The 18,047-nt window shown below is 45.2% G+C and overlaps 1 protein-coding gene across 4 annotated transcripts in view; it reads right to left on the bottom strand.

The window, feature by feature from the left end:
* itga7 (integrin, alpha 7) overlaps positions 1-18,047 on the bottom strand; it is a 28,609-nt gene that overhangs the window by 1,916 nt on the left and 8,646 nt on the right. Inside the window, exons 2-26 of one of the 4 annotated variants that reach the window (XM_061291059.1) lie at positions 17,746-17,873; positions 17,468-17,547; positions 17,130-17,385; positions 16,636-16,767; positions 4,806-5,013; positions 4,490-4,686; positions 4,087-4,175; positions 3,884-4,011; positions 3,716-3,811; positions 3,568-3,629; positions 3,259-3,428; positions 2,990-3,139; positions 2,737-2,852; positions 2,401-2,587; positions 2,239-2,313; positions 1,993-2,072; positions 1,818-1,895; positions 1,576-1,678; positions 1,298-1,495; positions 1,025-1,141; positions 824-937; positions 665-763; positions 368-493; positions 95-169; positions 2-26 (exon numbers count right to left, since the gene is read on the bottom strand). In XM_061291059.1, the coding sequence (XP_061147043.1) occupies positions 2-26; positions 95-169; positions 368-493; positions 665-763; positions 824-937; positions 1,025-1,141; positions 1,298-1,495; positions 1,576-1,678; positions 1,818-1,895; positions 1,993-2,072; positions 2,239-2,313; positions 2,401-2,587; positions 2,737-2,852; positions 2,990-3,139; positions 3,259-3,428; positions 3,568-3,629; positions 3,716-3,811; positions 3,884-4,011; positions 4,087-4,175; positions 4,490-4,686; positions 4,806-5,013; positions 16,636-16,767; positions 17,130-17,385; positions 17,468-17,547; positions 17,746-17,873 (3,089 nt within the window). Of the gene's footprint in view, position 1; positions 27-94; positions 170-367; positions 494-664; positions 764-823; positions 938-1,024; positions 1,142-1,297; positions 1,496-1,575; positions 1,679-1,817; positions 1,896-1,992; positions 2,073-2,238; positions 2,314-2,400; positions 2,588-2,736; positions 2,853-2,989; positions 3,140-3,258; positions 3,429-3,567; positions 3,630-3,715; positions 3,812-3,883; positions 4,012-4,086; positions 4,176-4,489; positions 4,687-4,805; positions 5,014-16,025; positions 16,134-16,635; positions 16,768-17,129; positions 17,386-17,467; positions 17,548-17,745; positions 17,874-18,047 lie in introns of all 4 variants that reach the window. The other 3 variants (XM_061291060.1, XM_061291061.1, XM_061291062.1) reach the window with 3 other exon arrangements.

Here is an 18,047-nt window from a genome sequence, read left to right as displayed (position 1 = left end):
CCGCTTGGAGGGAGGGAGAAGGAGGGGAGAAAGCAGGCCCGACTGAAATGTGTTCTCATTCCAGTTCCGAGGCCTGCTTCTCCACCTCCGAGGGCTGGACGCCCAAATGGGCGCGGTAGTACTCCGTGTCATAGTGTTGGCGCCTCTTGTTGCGCTTGAAGAAGCCACACTGGGATTTGAAAAGGGAGCAAGGAAGATTTTCAGCAGTGAAAAGGAGAAAATAGCAGCCAAAATGTTTTCTGTAAAACTGCTAAAATCATCTGATGATGTTTGCCGCCTTCGGCACCCTTCAGTTGCAAAATTCATAAATTGGAATGAAACGACAGATTTGAGTAGTTGTACGGGAGATAGGTGATGATGTCATTACCATCCACAGTAAGCAGACCAGCAGGGTCAGAAGAAAGATGCCAGCCAGGATGGCGATGAGGATGATCCACCAGGGGATTGAGTACTGGTCCACTAGACCGGGCTCGGGATAGATCATCACCGGAACCTGCGAAACATGAGAAGCATTCAAAGTGATATTATGGAAAGCTGATATTCTGTGGGGTGATGGATTCATAGATTAAATTGGGCATTGCGTTAAAAGTTGGCATTTCAATAACTAATAATTATAAAGAGTTCAGTGTTCCTAAATAGAATATTTAATTTCACTCATTCATACCTGTGCTTCAGCATCTCTGAGGAGCAGATGTTTGATGGTGGACTTGACGGTGATTTCTGCTCTGACCAGCAACTCCAGAGCACTGACAGCCGGGAACTCCTAAACAACACATGGCGGGTGTAAAAAAAGTGACGAATTGAGTGTCCACACAAATCGTACCTCAATGAAAGTGCTGTTCCACAGCCTTCCGTGAATCCTGAGCACCGCCTGCCCGGAGAAGCTGTGGAGGGGGCACTGCAAGAGCACGCAACGCGCTGATCCCAGGAGACAATCCTGTCTCACCAAAACAACAATCCATCGTCGTAAAGGAAAACTACTGGCTTTAGCGTGTGATGATTTCATTATTCCTTCTCCTCTTACCAACTTGAGTGACTTGCGCCTCTCGGAAGCAGCCACAGCCGGAGCGCTTCGTTTCACGCTGCCACCGGTCGTTTCCTGGCCTTCGAGATCCGGGTGGGAGCGACGAGTTCGTCCAACCTTGTGACAACCATCACGAACGTGAGATCTTAACATTTTTGACCATACCTTCAATTCTCCCCATTGAAATGAATTTGAATGGCAATATTGTACTCCAGGTGTGGTTCATTCTACATGCATGATGAATTTATGGACCTCCTGTCCTATTATGCTCACCGTTTCATTGACAGGTTGCGCAGATGTGGGGGCATCTAGACTTAAAGGGTTGATCGCCCCCGCAGGAGTGCATTGGGATCCATCAAAGTTCAGACTGGCCGGGTACAGGAGCCACTTGCCATTGTCTAGTTCATATGGCCACATGATGTTGAGGAAGGCGGAGCCAAATGTTTGCAGCGCTTGACCGGGATTGGCCACCTGGGGAGGGGAGGGGGGGATATTTAACCCCTAGATTGAAGCATGAAAATGAACTCATTTATAAAGTTGAGGCTCCTCACCACAAACTCAAAGTCCACGGGGCTGCCGACATCGTCCAGACTGCCCATGGCGCTTTCGCCCCTAACAGCACCGCTGAAGAACAGCTGATGAGGACGAGCCAGCCTGCAGCAACACACAATCGCATCAGTAGCAAGCTTGCACATATGCAAAACAATTATTTGCATTCATTCAGGAATACCAGTCTGACATTTTTATTAGCTTCATAAAATAGGGTGTACCTGATATTCTGAGTGTTACTTACCCACTGACAGACAGAGGGAGCTCTATTACAACTTTCGCCATCGCTGTGATCGGTAAGAGGTCAGGCTGCTCACTGATGCTGTTGATCAAGAATGGATGTAAATAATAAAATCGTTATCAGATGTAGATGTATAATATGTTGCCATTTTGAAAATGGACAGAGAAAAGATACTTGCGTAGTCAGTTGGAGGTCAGCGGTCAACTCTGTCGTTTCAATGGTGATGTTGGCCGTGCTCAAGTTGATGATGAATTTTAACTTAAAATAAAAAGTTAAAACAATTAAACAGATATATTCTTATTAGCCCATATTATTAAAATAAATGTAATTAAAATAATTATACAAAAAAGATGTAATGCTATTTTACATTTTTTAATTCTATTGTCGCTATAACAAAATGTTCATTCCGACTGACTGAGCTCACCTTTGTGTTTCTTTTCACGGGGTTCCCCAGGTCACATTCTACATCGGAGCCATTTTGATTGGCTTGACACCTCATCTAGAAGTGAGTCATAAAATTCCACAAAAACATCAACATAGTGCATCACATGAACATTTTTTTTTTTTTTGTGACCGCCTAAAGCACCTGAGCGGGCACCCTGGAGCCGGCGTAGGAGAGCATTTTCGGGAGAGAGACGAGCAGCTGAGCGGCGTGAGCGTCATCGCCGTCCTCCTCGGGGCGAAGCGGGTCCGAGGGCATGTTGGTGACGGTGATCTCCAACGCCACTACGCGCTGGTCGGACAAGGAGAAAACCTGCACATCGTTCTCGTCCCTGAGACGCACAATCAAGGTTAAGATTAACGGCTATGTAGACTGAACCAAGATGGCTGCAGACTGGCAAGGCCCATTCATACCGTTGCTCGGCAACAGCCAACAACATTCACAATACTCTGAGTTCATGTTTTATATCCACAAACTAACCTTGGCAGGGGGGTGAACAGGTCAGAGGTGAGAGGCCGCGTTCCAAAGCGGTAGCTCAGCTGTAGGTTGCTCTGGCAGATTTTGTCCGGGCCGCATCCCTCGCGCAGGAAGTTCACCTTCAATAAAAGAAGAAGATATGCTAATGAGTACAGTAGATATTAGAGACGCACATTAATTAGAAGACTGGACGTTTAGAATTAGAAGAGTGACTTTAGATTTCTTGCGGAGAGTACTAGTAGTAACCCTGAGTGACCTCCGAGTGCAGCGTATTGGAGGGCGACACGTTGAGCACAGGAGCCAATCTCTCCAGCCGCTTAGCTCCCGAGTGTCTGTGCGGGGGCACAGGTTTAATGGTGTGGGTGATGGCCAATGAGATGGGTCGAAGTTTGTCCCGGATGTTCTCCTGCGTGGAGAGAGTATACAAAATATAGAAATATGAGCCATTAGGGGATTGATTGACATTTTGCACATGTGCGATGGTGTGCCAACCAGCATCCCGGTCCTCAAGTAAGTTTTACTGACATGGAGTTGGAAGGTAGCGGTGGCACACGCTGGGTGTTTCTGCCGATGAAGCTCCACCTCCTCGATCTGCGTGTACTCGGACTCCAGGGAACTGCGGCCCAGGAAGTTGACGCGGTGCGGCAGGCCCAGCTTCCTGCGCTCCGCGTCGGCTTCAAAACGCACCATCAGGGCTTGAAAGTGGCAAGGAATCAAAATGTCAGCAAGCACAGAGGTTGAGCAGCATTTCTAATTGTTACTAGAATAAATAACGTGTGCTAATTAGCCACTCTAGCCACCAATTAGCCATTCAACACATTATGTCGGACTCACTTATATGCGGCGAGTAGTGCACTGGGTGAGCCGCATAGACAAAGCAAGCCTTGACCTCGATGCTACAATGAAAAAGCAGAGGGGAGAGCAAACAGATCAGGAACGTAAAAGGAGATCAATTAACAGGATCGTGTGGATCTGCTTTTACCAAACTCCATCTCGGCCTTTACAGTTATGCTGCGTCAGATCGATGTATTCCGGGTCAATGGATATTTCCCGAATTACATGGATGACTGGGTGAGACCTTTATGGACAAAAAAAAACAATGGAGTGTCAAAAGAACACACACCGACCGGATTTGCGTTTATATGTATACCTGAAGAGCACCACTGAATTATTGAGTGAGCCAATGGCGAGGTCTGGATAGTGGTTCTCATCCACGTCCAAGCCGCCTGAGATGGAGTATCCGAAACGCCTCACGTCAAAGTCTTGGCCATCCAGCACCTAAATAGTCACAGGGAATAAACTTGATCTCTTCCTGTCATCTACTTTTTTTCCACATCTTAAAAAAAAAATCACCTGAGCAGGTTTGGTTTCAATTCCTGCATCCGAGCCTCGGTAGATGAACACCTTGCCGTCCCCGTCAAACGGAGCGCCAACGGCGATGTCTGCACCGGGGTTACAATTGTCATGGATTTTGACCATATTTAGTTTTGATTTCAGTTTGACATTTTTTTAATTCAGTTCGTTTTGAATACGTTTCGGGTTTATTAGTTTGATTAGACTCATTTTTTGTTACAGTTTAGTTTATTATTCAACTATCTGGATCAGGTTCTTCCAATGAAATGTTATTCTTCTGCAGTAACATGACAGTTTTATCCTGTGGTTTAAATTCTCAAGTTACTCCATCTGTCTAATACACGTTATCTAAAAATACAATAGAGTTAGACTTTGGATGAATTTTTGTATGTTTGACTCTCACCTCCGTATCCGTCCTGGTCCAAATCACCTATGTTGCTGACCGTCATGCCAAACATGGAGTCGTATGTCCCGTTGAGACGGATGGGACGGGCCTGATCGTCCCAGTGTCCAAAGGGATTTAGGTACACGTAGACGGCACCACCGATCTCAGCTTTACGGTCAAAAAAATTGGGCGCTCCCACGATCAAGTCGGTCCAACTAAGAATAGAAACAATTATAAAAAGACATTATGATTTTGTATCTAGCGGCTAGTCTCCATCAAGCACTTTGGTTTATTTCCATATTTCAGGAGGACAGAAGACAAAGTCTCTTCTCACCCATCATTGTTGAGATCAGTGGTTGCCACTGAGTAGCCGAAAGAAGACGCGAGCTCCTCTCCCCAGAAAATATGCTCGGGCACCAAGCGGTGAACGTTGTCCTTGCGTAGCAACACCACGGCCCCCGTGTGATTAGCCCGCGGTGCACCTGCCACAAAGGTCAACTCCCCGAGGCTCATTATTCCCATGGCCGAGTCCACGGAGAAGCCTGGCAGAGGAGGCGGAAGGGGGTAGTTAGGCTCAAGATTTAGTAGTATTGACCGTGGTGGGTGGTTGGGGGGGCTTCTCTGTGCTCATCTTCTTACTAATGAAATGTATGCCTAAAGTGACTATTGATTTTGTGTCCAACTCCTGATGGGGCCAGCTAGCGCTTGTCGGTCTGCGGGTATGTGGGGTGATCTATTGAGCTTCAGCTCATGTCTCACGAGGTCTGCATCGCTTAATTTTAGTCGAAGCATGTAAACATTGTGACTAGACATGAATCAGATTTATAGCCCAAAGCGGGGATTCCTAAACTGTGGTGAGCACTCTCCAGGGTGTGTGGGACATTAATTGTGTAATAATTACACAGCTGTAAATGGGTCTATTTGACTTTTGTGTGGGTGCAACGATTTTGGGGGATGGGCCCCAACGATAAAAGCACAATTACTAGGTTTTACCAAAATAAACAAGCCAATGGGTTTGTTTTGAAAGGGGGTCCATCAACATTCATTGTGCACTTAGTCTCCCCAATAAAATAGGATTTGGATATTTTCGAATGATTTAATTTGGTTTCACTTGATGCACTCACATCTTTAAAATCCAAACCAACTTACAGATTCAATTTTTTCGATGAATGTTTTGTGGTAGGGTTAGCCCCAAGTATTTCATTGTTTGTTTACTGTGTGTGTGTTGGGTGATTGTGTGAGTGTGTGTGTATAAAGGATAGTTGCGTGATTGTGGCAGGTGGCAAGTGTGGTGCGTTTAAAACCAAATAATAAAAACCAAATCATAACAAACTATTGAAACAGAAGCAAACCACATGCATTTGTTACAACATGCTGGGTGGGGAGGTTGTGAGTGACAAAAGGGGGGATGCTCCGTCTGACACTAAATTTTCAAAAATGGAGGCGACAAAGCTGAGACAAACAGCAAGCAGCACCAGGACGACAGGCGAGGAATGTCTGAAGTGTAAAACATAATGGGGGTGTCGCAGGAGCTACTTTTGCCACACATGGTGTTTTTTAACTCACGTCAGTTACAAGGTCAACAATAAAACTGGAGTGGGAAACACAAACCAAATGCTTGTGAGGTAATTAGTATGTGTCCTCAGCAAGACTCTGCATACTTCTATATTCTTAAATATCCTATTCCAGTTTTGCTCCGTCAGCTAAGATTTGTATAGATGTTTGCGTATATATTACATTATGTTAATTATATACTGAAATTATATCTTGGCAGTTTTTTTATTACATTACAATTATTTTAACTCATTATTTTAAGACTGGACAACTTAGAAACACACTACATATTAGTAATAATAAAAAAAATACATAAATAAAGTTTTTAAATAAATAAATAGATAAATTGAAAAATTTACTACACAGTTTCCTACCAAATTCTCATGAGCACAAGCTTTTTTCGTCAGATGTGTGTCATTTCATCTTGTTAGAATCAATGGGGTCATGTGAGTTATTTAAAAAAATGAAGGCTAAAATGTCACATGGGAATTAGTGTTGTCAAGGAGACGGCTAAATAAGGAGTGGGGCAAAAGGGTCAGCGGGACTGGAAGGTATGTGATTTAGGAGATTTACGGGAGATCCACGCAATCAGTGAGACGTAAGAACACCGCAATCCAACGTTAACCATGAAAACGTCTTGTGAAGTCCACGACGGGTCACTAAGCTTCAACGGGACACTTGCTTAAAAATACCTCAAAAGAAGGTAATACCAACCCTTGTTAGTAAGCGCACTCCCAAAAAACACCCAAACCGTATGCTAGTTAGACATTTTTGGAAAACTGAGAAGAATGGGGGCAAGCTAACTAACACCAAGATACCCCGGAAAAGCCTCTTTTTGTACATTACATGCAGACTTGAGATGACAAAGACTTACAGACACAGGAGACGAACTCAATGTTGCTCCAAGAGACAACCACCCACTGATAGTGTAGGAGTCCACTGGCTTGACTTCGGTGGGGTTCAGATACCCCATAGTGATGGTGTAATGGTTGTCCGTCTCTACGTGTAACCTTGCCGTGTAACTGATAAACCATCCAAGGTGCTCTTTTACCAAACATCTGCCATGGACTAACTATGACAGTGAGGTAAATTTTGGATTCTATGCGTCACTGTATGTCACCTTAAATGGCGACCTTGCAGCAGTGAGAAGACCCTAAGCTATTTTTGCGGTACAGAGAAGATCTAGTTTCAGCAATGTGTAGGTACTTAGAATATGGAAGGGCCATTCGTCCGTGACCAGGAAGACCTTTGTCCATGCACTTTTAAGGGCATCGGAAGTAACCAATAGAGTGAGACTCGGACCGCAGCTGTTGTCTTACGAGGTACAAATGATGGGGGAGAACAGATAGAGGAGAGTAAAAGAACGCGAAGGAAGGAAGGCGCGAAGGACAAGAGCAGGCGCGCAAGGCGCAGGGGCGCAAGGGGCAAGAGCAAGAAGCGCGAGGGCCTTTTTGGGGCGAACATCTGTGCTGTCAAGAGCTGAAACATCTTTGCTCTTGGGGCCACTCAAACTTTTGGAGAGACATCACTTTGACATCGGTTGAATAAAATCTTTTCCCAATCAGCCGTGGGTCACCGAAGTGCTTCCTTACCCGGACCAGCCATCGTCCACTGAGTGTTTTTTTGGAGACCAGCGAAACAACAAAGACCATTCACCACATTTTTGGCGTCACGAACAGGATTCGTGTTCCCCCGGGGAATTCGCGCCCGCTTCCTGAGCGAGAATCCAGCGGTCGACCAGCGGCTGTCATTAAGGTGAGATGCTTCGCCCGCAGTTGCCGCGATATGCTCGGTTCTTGGACAGGTGGGGGGTCGGCCCCTTGAGGGGGGCAGTTACAACCGAATCTGATGTGGCCATGAGCTGTCTCGGGAGTAAGTTGTCTCTCCCAGTCAAAAAGTCGTCATAATTCGACTTTCGAAGGGGGAGTGGCCCCAAATAGAAGCAGCAAAGGAAAATAAAATAAAAAAAAATAGAAAATAAATAAAAAATAAGAAATAAAAAGTGAACAGTAACTTAGAACTTAATGGGGAATGTGCACAGTGGAGTGAGTGACATGTCTGGTGAGAATGATGAATGATGAAAAAGAAAAAGCCCGAAGTAGTGTGGCTCGTGACGGGACAGGTTGTCAGGGACATCGCTGTTGACCGTCACAATAAAAGAATGGTAGAAAGTCCCATAAAACGTGGACTTTAGTTTGGCGACAGATCCGATGGAGGATAGAAATTTTAGCTGGGTGAATGAGGCGAAAACACAGATACGATTGAACACTGTTGCGACAGGAAACTACCCGCCCCAGATGCAGTTCCTGGAAAAGCCGAGACACTGCAGTCGCACTCAGTGGCCGTACGGGCCAAGTGCGCACCTGTGGAGAGTTTCGATGGCTGGGTTAGTCTCCGTCAAAAGTCCGACCAAAAAGGGAGGCTTGCGCTGACCGCGTTTGGCAAATAGGAAAAGTGCGCAGCCTTGGCATCCGTAACTGTGAGCATGAATGTGGAAGTGACCCGGTCAGACCCTTTTTTAAGGGTGCCGAAGTGGTCCGGTCAGACCCAGTTATGGGTGCCGAGATCCGGTCAGATTTTAAGGGTACCGAGGAAAATAAAGCGCGCGTAAGCCACGTCGTTTGGACACTGATCGAATTAGAAGTGTGTGGGGGTTACAAGGCTCCTCGATTTAAACGCTGGTGCAAGGAAATGAATAGGTAAACCCGGTGGGCTGTCATTTTCGAATACCGAGGTAGCTGGTGCGTTATCGCGGCAACGGTCCGATCCCGATTTGTCGAGGCGCACTGTAATAGCATGCACGTCTGTCAAAGTTTGATAAATTTGAGCCGGCGACAAAACCGATATTGGACGAAGGTTTTGTGCGGCTGCTGTGTGAAAATGGAAAACGTGGAAAAGAGGCCTCTGGGGGGTTTAGTAGTGATATAAAAAGTAATTTGTGTGCACACTTAAGTTAAATTCTGCAGAATAAAGGGGAGATATACAGCGCTATTAGGAACGAAACGAAACGACACAAAAGTTAAGTAAGACGTGCGTATTTGTCAGTGCATCTGCTCTGATGACAGTTAAAATGACCAAACTGCTCAACAGCAGTTGGAAAGAAGCAAAATGTGGAATGGATTCGAATCCCGTTGTATGTCTTTTGTGTCCGTGTGTAATCTTTGTGAACTTTGTCATCTTTATGTTGTCTGTTTGAGCTTCCGAATGAATGGACGCTTGATGTGTGTACTTGTTGGGCCCCGTAAGTGTGTGTGTAGGGGTGTGTGCGTGCGTGTTTGTGTGGGTGCGCGCGTGTCCGTAAGTACGTGTGTGTGTGCGTGAATGTGCTCATGAGCGCGCATGGGGGTGAGTTTGAGTGTTTGGAAAACCACCAAAAATAACGGATAGTAGAGTGCGCTCTCGTTGCTCTGGGGCGCGTGCACGCCTGCGGTGCCCGCGCGCGGGGGGAGATCTGGCGGTGGGTAGGGCAGGGAGTGGCCAACCTGTATCTGCCCACTGTGTTTAAGGCTGGCCCCTCCCCGCGCGGTGATGCCGAGGCGGGGCGCAGGGCCGAAGTTATGCCCAATTAAGGGGGCCTGCCCTGCCAGCAACGAGAGAAACTATGATAGAATGGTGAAAGACGGAATGCTGAAGGAGCAAAAGAATGCATGACCAACTGGAGAAATAGGAGCATGCGTGTGTTAACCAATACGACACCAATATAGATGTATCCAAAGAAAAACATGCTGGGACGACAGCAAGCGGTGGCAGAAGAGTGTGGCCCCCTCGTAAATAATGGGGGACCCCTCTAAGGCCAGCTGACGCTCCTTTTAGCATTCTGAGAGGAATAGGAAATTGGATCTGACGAAAAGCTCAACTTATTAATTTAAATTGCTGAAAGGATGACAAAATTGAAAACAAATTATTGATACTCGTTTCTTTGGGGCTCTCCTCAATACTTCTGATTTTCTCGTTACATAAAAAACCTGAGACGGCGGATACATCCGTTGTCTCATGGAGGACATAGAGACACAGCATGAACTTAGAATTAATGTTTAACAGCCGTCTAACACGTGGAGTAGGAGCATGCGAGGGCTAACCACTACAACCCAAATATAGGTGATTTGAGTGTCTAAAGAAAACTCAACCGGTCAACACTAATTTATGAGAGCAAGAGAGGTATCAAGTGAGGGCCACAGCAGCAGCTGGAATTAAAGGAATTCTCTGGATTTAGACATAGGACTGAATTGTATGCATGGAGAGCCTGCTCGTAAATTGCGTTGGCCCGACAAGGCTGACCAGTGCCCACTGTAACAAGACGTACAGGTCAAAAGCAGCAAGTTCAAAATAGAGGAGGAGATGCCAACGAGGAGAGATTGGATTTGGTAGTAATTTGTTGGTTCTTTTAATACTCTTGTAAAAGTATGCTCGGTACAAATAAATTAGCGATAGGAGCATTTTAGAAGTCCAAAAGCAAGAAACTCAAATGAAAATCACATTCTAGATTCGAGTAATGGAGCCTAACTGGAGCATGGGAAAAGTGAACAGCTGAGAAATGGCCTTCGATGTAGTGGCGGAGAATTAAAAATTCAAGATAGTCCAGTAATATCGGTAAGTGAGCATAACACCAATAATACTGAGGGCAAACCAGAGAGGATGCAATGTTTGGAACATGACTTAATTATGAATAATGTACATTCTGTACGCAAAATTGGGAAACTTTATCTGAAATTGAAGGCTCAAATCAGCAAAGGTGAAAAGATGATAGAGAGGATTGCATAAAATCAAAGGCAGGAAAACAAACAATAGAATGTAGCCTGAAATTAGGATGATCTTCTGGAAATCACAGTATAATTGAGAGAAACCACAGTTAAGACTTGCAATTTTAAGTTTGGGGTAATCTGCCACTTTAAAATTGTTCAAATAAGGTCCATCACAATACAGCCGAGAGCTCATGAAGGAAAGGCAACGTTTTTCTCAAATATATTAAATTCTTGTTAATAGGAGAATTGGAAGTTTGATTAACAAAAGGTACTAGGTAATTAATGGCTAATTGGAAGACGATATTTAAGTTTGGTTTCCCAGTCTGTCTTTTCCAGTATCCAGCAGTGACCCTGAAACTCGATCCCGAGACTCCACCGACAGCTGAGAACAACAAGAAAACGGTGCATGGCTCTGAGGCACCTTTGACCTTTTGCAAGAGCAAAGAAGGACTATATTTGTGCTTGGGGGGAGCACAACGCTCCGGAGGAAAACGACATCCTCTGAGGCGAGAGTGAAGAAACTTACAAGATGTGAATGGACTCAGTTGAAAATGGACTCATCCGAGAGTGAGGAATGAGTTGGCTCTGAGGCTACAACTAAAGACAACAACTTGAAAATGAGGTGCGGCGAAAGAACCATGAGACCTGAAATGTGCAACAAGCGAACTGGACTCCTTGCTGGGGCGTAATCAATACTTGGTGGGCTTGGCTCAAAGTGAATGGAAGCTTGCTTGGGCACTGAACTTGACACAACTGAGGAGTCTTGATAAAAGATAAATAAATAAATCAGGAACAAAAGGTGTAGTGTTACAGAAAAAGTAAAAGCATCATAATCAGAGGATAAATTTGGATAAAACAGATAGGCTAAATTGTATGAAATAAGAGTAGGATCACATTTAGTCCACCCAGCTTAACAATTAGACATCGGGTCATTGACAAATTGGAGATGAAAATAGGACATTAGGACCCAATAGGAGGCAGTCAAGAGGTGGCTAGATTGTACAATGGACCTGATTATTATTAATTAATAAAATTAGAAGTTAATTACACCTCACGGGGAATTCTGGTGTCAGAAAGTCCGATAAGTTCAAGGAATAACAGCCATGGAAACTTTTGACAGTTAAGAATAATGCGGCATAAGAGTCACACAAAATGACAGTTAACGAGATGACAAACGTGATAGGACTCAAATAACAAATGCATTGACAAGGCAAAGTGAAAACACCATAGGGGAGTAGTCTGTCGGAGGGACCCTTTTGAGTATCTTTACCCAGCGGTTCGATCAGAATGATTGATTAGGATAAAATTATTTAAGGACCATCTGAGGCTGCTTCTTTCCCCATGCTCACCCTTGAACAGGCTCAGCAGTAGAAATAACTGAATTTGTTAGGCATTTAATTGACAGTTTTACGGTAAAAGTGAGGTACGATTGTATGAAATATTTAATCAAGAAGAACATCCAGAAATTAAGTGTTACCTTCAATATTCACTGATTGCCTACTCACTTACACATACTAAATTTGGTTGGTGTGGAATGAGAGCTGAGCGATGAAGGTGACTGAATTGGCACTTGTGTGGTTAAGAATGTGTATGTGTGTCTGGGACAGGGTGAAAGGCCAAAGTATTTTGGAGTTGGGGTGAAAGGGTCACAGTTGAGGGTAAGATTCCTCTCACATGAGACTGGAACACCCAAGTTTGATGAGTGATGAGTTGTAACCTTAACCAACAGCTGATGGTTAATCACAGGCACCATGAACAACAAAATAGTTCATGGAGAAGGCCCATTTCAGCAACACGAATGGACAAGACAGGACTAATATCAAACACTAAGACAATGGACGATATGACATGACAGACTTCGACTCATGGGATGACTGACTGTGGATGACAACCGAACATTTGAAACTTAAGCTTGCTTGTGGCAAGTGCAAGCTTTGCTTTGTTTCTGTGCGTCACTTGACTTATTGCAGCATCAACCACCAGCCAAGGAGCAGATTGCTGATTGGTTTATAACTTGTAATAATTTTGCAGGTTGGCGATTGCAGTCTTGGAGAGTTTATATTGAATTCACGTGAAAATGTTAACCCTAACCCTTTTGATTTTTGTGATGATTGGGGATTTTCAGGACAGAATCCCCGGGCGCCATGATTCGTTGTGTGTCTATGTTTTATTTTGATACTCTATGCCTGTGTACTTTTTGTGAGCACAAGGGTCCGCTGTCAGCAGGGCTGTATGCTCACTGGCAGGAGTGCGATGATTGTTGTTTTGTTGCCGAGTGTGGGGTGAACAGTCAATTTTCAGGAAGTTGGGGATGACAGTTCTGAATGAGTGAAAGGTTCGACAAACTGGCTGCAGGACATATGATGATGCGGTAGGACGTTTTGCCGGTTCCTTTTTGAATGCCTGATGACACATTGAGTGAATGTGTCAGAGGGGGGAGTTACATTTAAATGAGTAAGTAGATATAAAAGCTATTTGTGACATTCAATGTTTTTTCGGATTCAATTATTTTTGAGGCTTTAACAGGACGTGCCAGAATTCAACAGGCAGTGATGGAAGGAGCAGAAGAAGCATCTCGAAAGGAAAGGAGTTAATGGGAGACAACAGCCTGGAATGGATGCAAAGCGTGGCAACAATCTAGCGACAGTAACGGTTAAAGTGTCAACGGAAAAGCACGAATGATGACAAATCATACAGCTAATAGGGATTAGACTGCAGCGCAATAGACAACAAATGTTTGGAAGGTAATTAAATAAAATAGGAAACTGGACCAGAAACAAGCAATAGGGATAAATCCTTAACATATGAATGCATTAAAGCTGCTAATGAAGGGAAAGTATTTAAGAACACATTTTAAGAGGGTTAATTTGCATAACAAATGTTGAAAAGAGTTGGATAGTTAAATCATTTTGGGAAGATTACAGGTTCATTCAAAAGGGCGACTGATTTGAACAGTAAGATGACTTGAAGGGGAGACAAAGATAAGGTACATAAACTAATTAGGTGAACAAAACTGACAGGACTGATGCCCATTTGAGAATACTGAGAAAAATTGGATTCAAAGAGGAAAATTTGGAGTAAAAATTAAGATTTGAACTGGGAAAAGCAATTGCAAAGACTGATTGACAGGACTTCAGACAGGGACAGCTGCAGCAGGAAAGACTAACTTGAACAGGCAGAAGTTACTCTGCTACAGGACGGATCTTGCGAGACCGACAACACGACGAGAAATAAGGGGGATTATTCATAACTCCTAGGGGGAGTGTTTGTTTGTTTGTTTGTTTGTTTCAGGGATCACGTGGACCTCTGGATCATAGGAGTAGATGCCGAGAACGCCTCGGAGGTTCTACTGAGCACTTCGATGAGACGACGACCACCAGTCGTCCCCGTGCCCCAATCAACCCCAAAAGAGAAGATTTAGTTTGCAGACGACTGGTTATGGAGATGTCGTCTACTGGGGCTGACCGAAGGGGGCCGGGCGGACTTCCGGCCTACGCTGGGCATAGCTGCTTTTTTCATTGCAACTCAAGGTTTTGTGCTGTTGTCATCGTTAAATACTGGCAGTGGCTCCCGATTATTGCAGACCCCGTGGACGCTGACCGGGGCCTGGAAAGAGACTCTGAGGACGGTGAAGTGGACAAAGATTTTGGATGGACGGCAGGCCCTGAGCAGTGATCCCGGGGCAAATTCACTACTGAGCATTCAGTGGACTGGACTTTGCATCGACAGGCACTTACATATGCAAGGGGGGCAACACTGAGGGCGCTTCAACGTTTCAGTATGCTGTGATATTGCGTCAATATTTTATCAATCAGTACTTTATCTGATGACTACGTGCTGCAATTACTTTATCTTATTCATTTAACTTTTCACATGTTTACATTGACAATGCAGTTTGACTGTTTAGCGGTCGGTGAACTTGTCATTTCTTTTCCTTCTGTTTTGTGAGCTCATACTGTTTTGTGGATTGTGATATGTGCCGACTCCTTGTACCTGGCTGACGCCAGGTGGAAGGAATCACTGAGGATGTTAGAAAGGGCCTCCCTCTTTTTCCGTGTCATTAGACTGGCAGGGTTTTTTCTCGAGGGAGGGCCGGCAACTTTTTGAGGTTTCTAACGGACCACACCAAATTCATTGCTTCATTAATTATCGACGGTATTGAGATATTACCTAAGGGGGGTGGTTATCGTCATTTGAATAATGTGGACTTCAATTTTCTTTATTTGTGGTTCCTGAGAGGCCTCAGATTGCTTTCAGGGATCAATTGGATAACAAAGTAGTTTGAGCTTTCCTAGTTAAAATAACCTTAAGTAGCATGCCTCGAGCGTGATATAGGCTGTGCAGGTATAGGCCAAATTGTAGACGTGATCAGAAAATTTGGTTGGGTGAAGATTTATGGATGTTTACCGATGTCATCTCTTTTTGGACCGTTTTCGGGACATTTATAAAGTCCCGGAGGGGGGAATGAGGTAAATTTTGGATTCTATGCGTCACTGTATGTCACCTTAAATGGCGACCTTGCAGCAGTGAGAAGACCCTAAGCTATTTTTGCGGTACAGAGAAGATCTAGTTTCAGCAATGTGTAGGTACTTAGAATATGGAAGGGCCATTCGTCCGTGACCAGGAAGACCTTTGTCCATGCACTTTTAAGGGCATCGGAAGTAACCAATAGAGTGAGACTCGGACCGCAGCTGTTGTCTTACGAGGTACAAATGATGGGGGAGAACAGATAGAGGAGAGTAAAAGAACGCGAAGGAAGGAAGGCGCGAAGGACAAGAGCAGGCGCGCAAGGCGCAGGGGCGCAAGGGGCAAGAGCAAGAAGCGCGAGGGCCTTTTTGGGGCGAACATCTGTGCTGTCAAGAGCTGAAACATCTTTGCTCTTGGGGCCACTCAAACTTTTGGAGAGACATCACTTTGACATCGGTTGAATAAAATCTTTTCCCAATCAGCCGTGGGTCACCGAAGTGCTTCCTTACCCGGACCAGCCATCGTCCACTGAGTGTTTTTTTGGAGACCAGCGAAACAACAAAGACCATTCACCACAACAGGATAAATGGAATGGAAATCAAAGGATTGACTGTCATGTTTAGGGTGGTTGTCTCTTAACAGTAAAGGGGACAAAGTCCAACACAGATCGAAATCCAGACACCATTAGCAAGAAAGGATTAACAACAGGAAGAAGAAAATGGGGTTTAGGGCTACTTCTAGATCAGGAAAAGCCAATCCGGTCCAAAGAACAACACATCACGCCTACAAACCTAAGTAGCTATTATGGGCTACATCCTCAAAGGCTGCGGGCTTCGTGGAGGGCTCCAGAGTTTTGTACAGCGGTTCGTCCTTAACTGGGTTAGCCAAGAACAAGAGCCCTGTGGCCCCAGACAGGAGAGGAAAGGAGGTAGAGGGACCAGCGCAGGGAGGGTGACAGGGTGGTGAAATGTGAGGGAGGTAAGGCGGGTAGAATGAAAAAGAAAGGGGGAGAGGAGGGTGCAGGTGAGATAAGCTGTGACTGATTGGTGCTGCGTTTCGGTGGGTGGGTGGGCGGCAGCCATTTCCCCTGCAGAAAAATCCCGGCTCTCTGGTGGAGCGACGGCCCTCCGGGTTCAGAGTGTACCCTGAGTCTCATGGCTGACATCAGATCATTTGAAGCCAAATATAATTTCCAGTCCAGAAAAAACTCTGGACACCAAATCCCAGCCGGGAATGAGTTAAAAATCTTGAGGGTTTTGGCCACAAATAACCTTCCAAGAATAGATGGAGTCACTGCTCAGTTGTGGCCTGGGGCTATATCGGAGAGCGGTGAGGTACAGTCTGAGCCCTGGTCGCCATCTTCCACCAGACCCTCGCTTCCTCAGGGAGGGCGAACCCTACCCAGGTAACTGTGGTAGGGAACAGGGATGAGCCGGGCATTAAGCTCTTTCTGATCCGCCACCTCGTAGGGTCCGTCATCATAGACACCAAGGTCGAGCAGCGTCTGGTTTATCAGCTGCATGCGCACTTCACCTGAAATGCAAACGTGTGAGGCCAAAACATGACAACAGGTATACGCTCCCAAAACACTGGCGGAAACCATCTGGACGGCTACACTGGAGAAAGACGTTTGGGTTGATCGGATTCTGGAGTGAGATTCAAACAAGATGAGATCGTCAATTAACTGTGAAGCAATTCATTTACAGTTGGTATTAGATAGCAAAAGAATCCCGGCACATATGGAAAAGACTTCAGATGCTTATCCCAAGTTCAGAAATATTCCTTCCCTGCGTAAAGTCAATGTGTTTAAATGTTTCCTTGTGGGTTAGCTGAGATTTACACTGAGTAGTTCAACTCTTACATTGCGGCTTTTTACTCCATACAGGCCACCGTACCTTTCCAGTGGTATGTCCCGGGGGCCCCAAACAATATGAAGTTGTTGTCTGGCGTGAAACTGACGGAAAGACCTTGTTGGCAGAAGCCAAACTGCTCGTGACCCTGCGGTCGGCCCTCACAGAACTTCCACTCTCCTCCATCCAGGTCGTCTCGCTTTGTCAGGTCTTCACTTAGAACGTAGCAGCGTCCGATAGGAGATCGCGTCTCGGTGGGTTGGTGCACGCGCTGCCTGAGCTCGTACAGGTGAGCGCAGGTCTGGGGAGAGGTAACAGGGTAGCCAGACATTGTGCAGCTGTAGAAGTAGAAGATGGTTTTTAATCAAGAGTTCCTGACTTACCACCACCTTGCCTCCAATGCCTTGGCTCTTGACAGTAACTCCCAGCCATTGGTTGTCCTTGTTCTCCTTGTTTAGACTCACTGAAGGAGAAGAACGCAAAACAGGATGAGAAATAAGTCTAGGATTTGGTCCTAGCGGCAAGGTGCTACATGTGATTCAAACCAGATCAGGCTCAAATGTTTGTTCTATATTTCAAAAACATGCAACTTCGGTTCTTGGCTCTTTGGTGACTTCAATGCTATTCCAATGTGTCTACTGAAAAGAGAATAAAAACGTACCTGTACCATCAATATCAACCCTCTCACAGTCATATTCCTCGGGTGTGATAGGACACTTGAACAGGGCTCCAGGTCGACTGCCGCGCAACAAACCGTGGCCTGCAGCCTGTGGCGCCCCAACTAAGATCCTGAGACAAACACAATTGTAAGGATTAATAGGATGGATGAATAGATCCTCATGTTGGAAAATGAATCCATCGACAAATGATGGTCAGCCTGCACATCAATCATTGGAACCATCACAACGAGTTAATGTATGTGATATCAGGAACTTTGCATAATGATTCAAGGTAGTACTAACG

Source organism: Syngnathus typhle, linkage group LG11, assembly GCF_033458585.1.
Source record: "Syngnathus typhle isolate RoL2023-S1 ecotype Sweden linkage group LG11, RoL_Styp_1.0, whole genome shotgun sequence".
NCBI classification, from domain to species: Eukaryota; Metazoa; Chordata; class Actinopteri; order Syngnathiformes; family Syngnathidae; genus Syngnathus; species Syngnathus typhle.
This window is presented reverse-complemented; position numbering and strand designations above follow the sequence as displayed.